The 5,000-nt window shown below is 43.2% G+C and overlaps 1 protein-coding gene across 1 annotated transcript in view; it reads left to right on the forward strand.

The window, feature by feature from the left end:
* The window catches only part of LOC124004959 (ventricular zone-expressed PH domain-containing protein-like), a 238,792-nt gene that overhangs the window by 219,110 nt on the left and 14,682 nt on the right, over positions 1 to 5,000 (forward strand). Inside the window, exon 13 of the mRNA XM_046313762.1 lies at positions 2,545 to 2,681. Within this exon, the coding sequence (XP_046169718.1) occupies positions 2,545 to 2,681 (137 nt within the window). The remainder of the gene's footprint in view (positions 1 to 2,544; positions 2,682 to 5,000) is intronic.

Consider the following 5,000-nt stretch of genomic DNA (forward strand, 5'->3'; position numbering starts at 1 on the left):
GTTCCTGGGAATATAGACCAGACTGAAGATGAGAGGAAGGGGGATATACAGCACATTGGGATGGAATAGGCCTACTGGGCTGTTCCTGGGAATATAGACCAGACTGAAGATGAGAGGAAGGGGAATATACAGCACATTGGGATGGAATAGGCCTACTGGGCTGTTCCTGGGAATATAGACCAGACTGAAGATGAGAGGAAGGGGGATATACAGCACATTGGGATGGAATAGGCCTACTGGGCTGTTCCTGGGAACAGGCAATGCTACAAAATGCTAAAAAATACTAATTGAGTGTATGTAAACTTCTAACCCACTGGGATTGTGATGAAAGAAATAAAAGCTGAAATAAATCATTTTCTCTACTATTATTCTGACATTTCACACTTAAAATAAAGTGGTGATTCTAAGTGACCTAAGAAAGGGAATTTTTACCATGATTAAATGTCAGTTTAAATGTATTTGGCGAATTTATCTACATTTATATTCAGCCTCAATTTTCAATCATCACGTCTTCCTGTGAGTTTCTTTTGTGGTTCCAAGGACACAGTGGGTTGGAGCCGGGTGCTTGTGGGTTTGATTCCCACGTTGGAGCAGGGTGCTTGTGGGTTTGATTCCCACGTTGGAGCAGGGTGCTTGTGGGTTTGATTCCCACGTTGGAGCAGGGTGCTTGTGGGTTTGATTCCCACGTTAGAGCAGGGTGCTTGTGGGTTTGATTCCCACGTTAGAGCAGGGTGCTTGTGGGTTTGATTCCCACGTTGGAGCAGGGTGCTTGTGGGTTTGATTCCCACGTTAGAGCAGGGTGCTTGTGGGTTTGATTCCCACGTTGGAGCAGGGTGCTTGTGGGTTTGATTCCCACGTTGGAGCAGGGTGCTTGTGGGTTTGATTCCCACGTTAGAGCAGGGTGCTTGTGGGTTTGATTCCCACGTTGGAGCAGGGTGCTTGTGGGTTTGATTCCCACATTGGAGCAGGGTGCTTGTGGGTTTGATTCCCATGTTGGGGCCGGGTGCTTGTGGGTTTGATTCCCACGTTGGAGCAGGGTGCTTGTGGGTTTGATTCCCGCATTGCAGCAGGGTGCTTGTGGGTGTGATTCCCACGTTGGAGCAGGGTGCTTGTGGGTTTGATTCCCATGTTGGGTCCGGGTGCTTGTGGGTTTGATTCCCACGTTGGAGCAGGGTGCTTGTGGGTTTGATTCCCACGTTGGAGCAGGGTGCTTGTGGGTTTGATTCCCACATTGGAGCAGGGTTATGTGGGTTTGATTCCCACATTGGAGCAGGGTGCTTGTGGGTTTGATTCCGACGTTGGAGCAGGGTGCTTGTGGGTTTGATTCCCACATTGGAGCAGGGTGCTTGTGGGTTTGATTCCCACGTTGGAGCAGGGTGCTTGTGGGTTTGATTCCCATGTTGCAGGTCTTGTGGGTTTGATTCCCACATGTTGGAGCAGGGTGGGTGCTTGTGATTCGTTGGAGCAGGGTGCTTGTGGGTTTGATTCCCACGTTGGAGCAGGGTGCTTGTGGGTTTGATTCCCACGTTGGAGCAGGGTGCTTGTGGGTTTGATTCCCACATTGGAGCAGGGTGCTTGTGGGTTTGATTCCCCGTTGGACATTGGAGCAGGGTGCTTGTGGGTTTGATTCCCACATTGGAGCAGGGTGCTTGTGGGTTTGATTCCGACGTTGGAGCAGGGTGCTTGTGGGTTTGATTCCCACGTTGGAGCAGGGTGCTTGTGGGTTTGATTCCCACGTTGGAGCAGGGTGCTTGTGGGTTTGATTCCCACATTGGAGCAGCATGCTTGTGGGTTTGATTCCCACGTTGGAGCAGGTTGCTTGTGGGTTTGATTCCCATGTTGGAGCAGGGTGTTTGTGGGTTTGATTCCCACGTTGGAGCAGGGTGTTTGTGGGTTTGATTCCCACGTTAGAGCAGGGTGCTTGTGTGTTTGATTCCCATGTTGGAACAGGGTGCTTGTGGGTTTGATTCCCACATTGGAGCAGGGTGCTTGTGGGTTTGATCCCCACGTTGGAGCAGGGTGCTTGTGGGTTTGATTCCCACGTTGGAGCAGGGTGCTTGTGGGTTTGATTCCCACGTTGGAGCAGGGTGCTTGTGGGTTTGATTCCCACGTTGGAGCAGCGTGCTTGTGGGTTTGATTCCCACGTTGGAGCAGGGTGCTTGTGGGTTTGATTCCCACGTTGGAGCAGGGTGCTTGTGGGTTTGATTCCCACGTTGGAGCAGGGTGCTTGTGGGTTTGATTCCCACATTAGAGCAGGGTGCTTGTGGGTTTGATTCCCACGTTAGAGCAGGGTGCTTGTGGGTTTGATTCCCACATTGGAGCAGGGTGCTTGTGGGTTTGATTCCCATGTTGGAGCAGGGTGCTTGTGGGTTTGATTCCCACGTTGGAGCCGGATGATTGTGGGTTTGATTCCCACGTTGGTGCCCGGATGCTTGTGGGTTTGTTTCCCACATGGCTCCATACACTCCATAAGCAGGTGGTAACATTGAGTGGTTGTGAATCACAACTGATTGAGTGTTATGTTGTTTTGATTTGTCTCTCCAGTGGTGAACGAGGATGGCCAGCCGCTGATAGAGGGGAAACTGAAAGAGAAGCAGGTTCGCTGGAAGTTCATCAAACGCTGGAAGACTCGCTACTTCACCCTGGCAGGAAACCAACTCCACTTCCGGAAGGGAAAATCTGTATGTATCACTTTCACACTTAGACTTTAGCTGTTCAAGTCAAATGTCCCCTCGGGAACAATAAAGTATATCATATCATATACACAGTGGCATAAAGTACTTGAATAGAAATACTTTCAAGTACTCTTTAAGTAGTTTTGGCGGGTATTTGTAATTTACTTTAGTATTTATATTTTTGACAACTTTTACTTTTACTTTACTACATTCCTAAAGACAATAATGTACTATTTAATCCCTACGACACCCAAAAGTACTCGTTACGTTTAGTACTAAACTAAACACACATGCTTCATTTGTGTTGGAGTTGTGCCCCTGGCTATCGGTAGATTTTTTTAAAACAATTAAATAGTGCCATCTGCTTTGCTTATTATAAGGAATTTAAAAAATATTTTTAGTTTTACTTTTGATACTTAAGTATATTTAGAACCAAACACTTTTAGACTTTTACTCAAGTTGTATTTTACTCTGTAACTTTCATTTTTACTTGAATAACTTTCTATTACGACATCTATACATTTACTCAAGTATGACAATTGGGTACTTTTTACCACCACTGCATCTACACAGGGGAACACTTCAAATAGACCCTTACGTAGACAGAAATCATTTTCAAAACACGCACATACACATTTACATCCCTCCAAGGAAGGCACAAACAAACGAGTCACTGGACTCCCTGTCATTATGTGTTTTCCTTTTCTACTTTTCAATTGAATCATGATGTGATGTTGGGTGAAACAGTGGAGTCTCCATCTGGTGACAAGGCCTAATGTCTATCTGGGGAATCAACTAGAGATTATTGTAATAACTTTGGTCCCGGTATTGAGCCTTAGCAGACGACATACTATGAGTTATAAGTTTGGCCCGCTATTAATCAATGGGTGACGCCCAGGATCTGAGTATGATGCTGCAACTTCTTGAGTCATTCTTCACTGTAATAGCTCAGTCATTCCCTTTAATAACCCAGTCATTCCCTTTAATAACTCAGTCATTCCCTTTAATAGCTCAGTCATTCTTCCTTGTTATAACTCAGTCATTCCCTTTAATAACTCAGTCATTCTTCCCTTTAATAGCTCAGTCATTCCCTGTAATAACTCAGTCATTCCCTTTAATAGCTCAGTCATTCCCTTTAATAACTCAGTCATTATTCCCTTTAATTTCTCAGTCATTCCCTTTAATAACTCAGTCATTCCCTGTAATAACTCAGTCATTATTCCCTTTAATAACTCAGTCATTATTCCCATTAATAACTCAGTCATTATTCCCTTTAATAACTCAGTCATTCTTCCCTTTAATAACTCAGTCATAACTCAGTCATTCCCTTTAATAACTCAGTCAGTAATAACTCCTTTAATAACTCAGTCATTCCCTTTAATAACTCAGTCATTATTCCCTTTAATAACTCAGTCATTATTCCCTTTAATAACTCAGTCATTCTTCCCTTTAATAACTCAGTCATTCTTCCCTTTAATAACTCAGTCATTCTTCCCTTTAATAACTCAGCCATCCTTCCCTTTAATAGCTCAGTCATTCCCTGTAATAACTCAGTCATTCTTCCTTGTAATAACTCAGTCATTCCCTGTAATAACTCAGTCATTCTTCCTTGTAATAACTCAGTCATTCCCTTTAATAACTCAGTCATTCTTCCTTGTAATAACTCAGTCATTCCCTTTAATAACTCAGGCATTCTTCCCTTTAATTTCTCAGTCATTCTTCCCTTTAATAGCTCAGTCATTCCCTGTAATAACTCAGTCATTCCCTTTAATAAATAAGTCATTATTCCCTTTAATAACTAAGTCATTCTTCCCTTTAATAACTCAGTCATTCCCTTTAATAACTTAGTCATTCCCTTTAATAACTCAGTCATTCCCTTTAATAACTCAGTCATTCCCTTTAATAACTCAGTCATTATTCCCTTTAATAACTCAGTCATTCTTCCCTTTAATAACTCAGTCATTCTTCCCTTTAATAACTCAGTCATTCCCTTTAATAACTCAGTCATTCCCTGTAATAACTCAGTCATTCCCTGTAATAACCCAGTCGTTCCCTGTAATAACTCAGTCGTTCCCTTTAATAACTCCGTCATTATTCCCTTTAATAACTCAGTCATTATTCCCTTTAATAACTCAGTCATTCCCTTTAATAACTCAGTCATTATTCCCTTTAATAATTCAGTCATTCTTCCCTTTAATAACTCAGTCATTCTTCCCTTTAATAACTCAGCCATCCTTCCCTTTAATAGCTCAGTCATTCCCTGTAATAACTCAGTCATTCTTCCTTGTAATAACTCAGTCATTCCCTGTAATAACTCAGTCATTC

The sequence above is a fragment of the Oncorhynchus gorbuscha genome, linkage group LG19, assembly GCF_021184085.1.
Source record: "Oncorhynchus gorbuscha isolate QuinsamMale2020 ecotype Even-year linkage group LG19, OgorEven_v1.0, whole genome shotgun sequence".
Classification (NCBI taxonomy): Eukaryota; Metazoa; Chordata; class Actinopteri; order Salmoniformes; family Salmonidae; genus Oncorhynchus; species Oncorhynchus gorbuscha.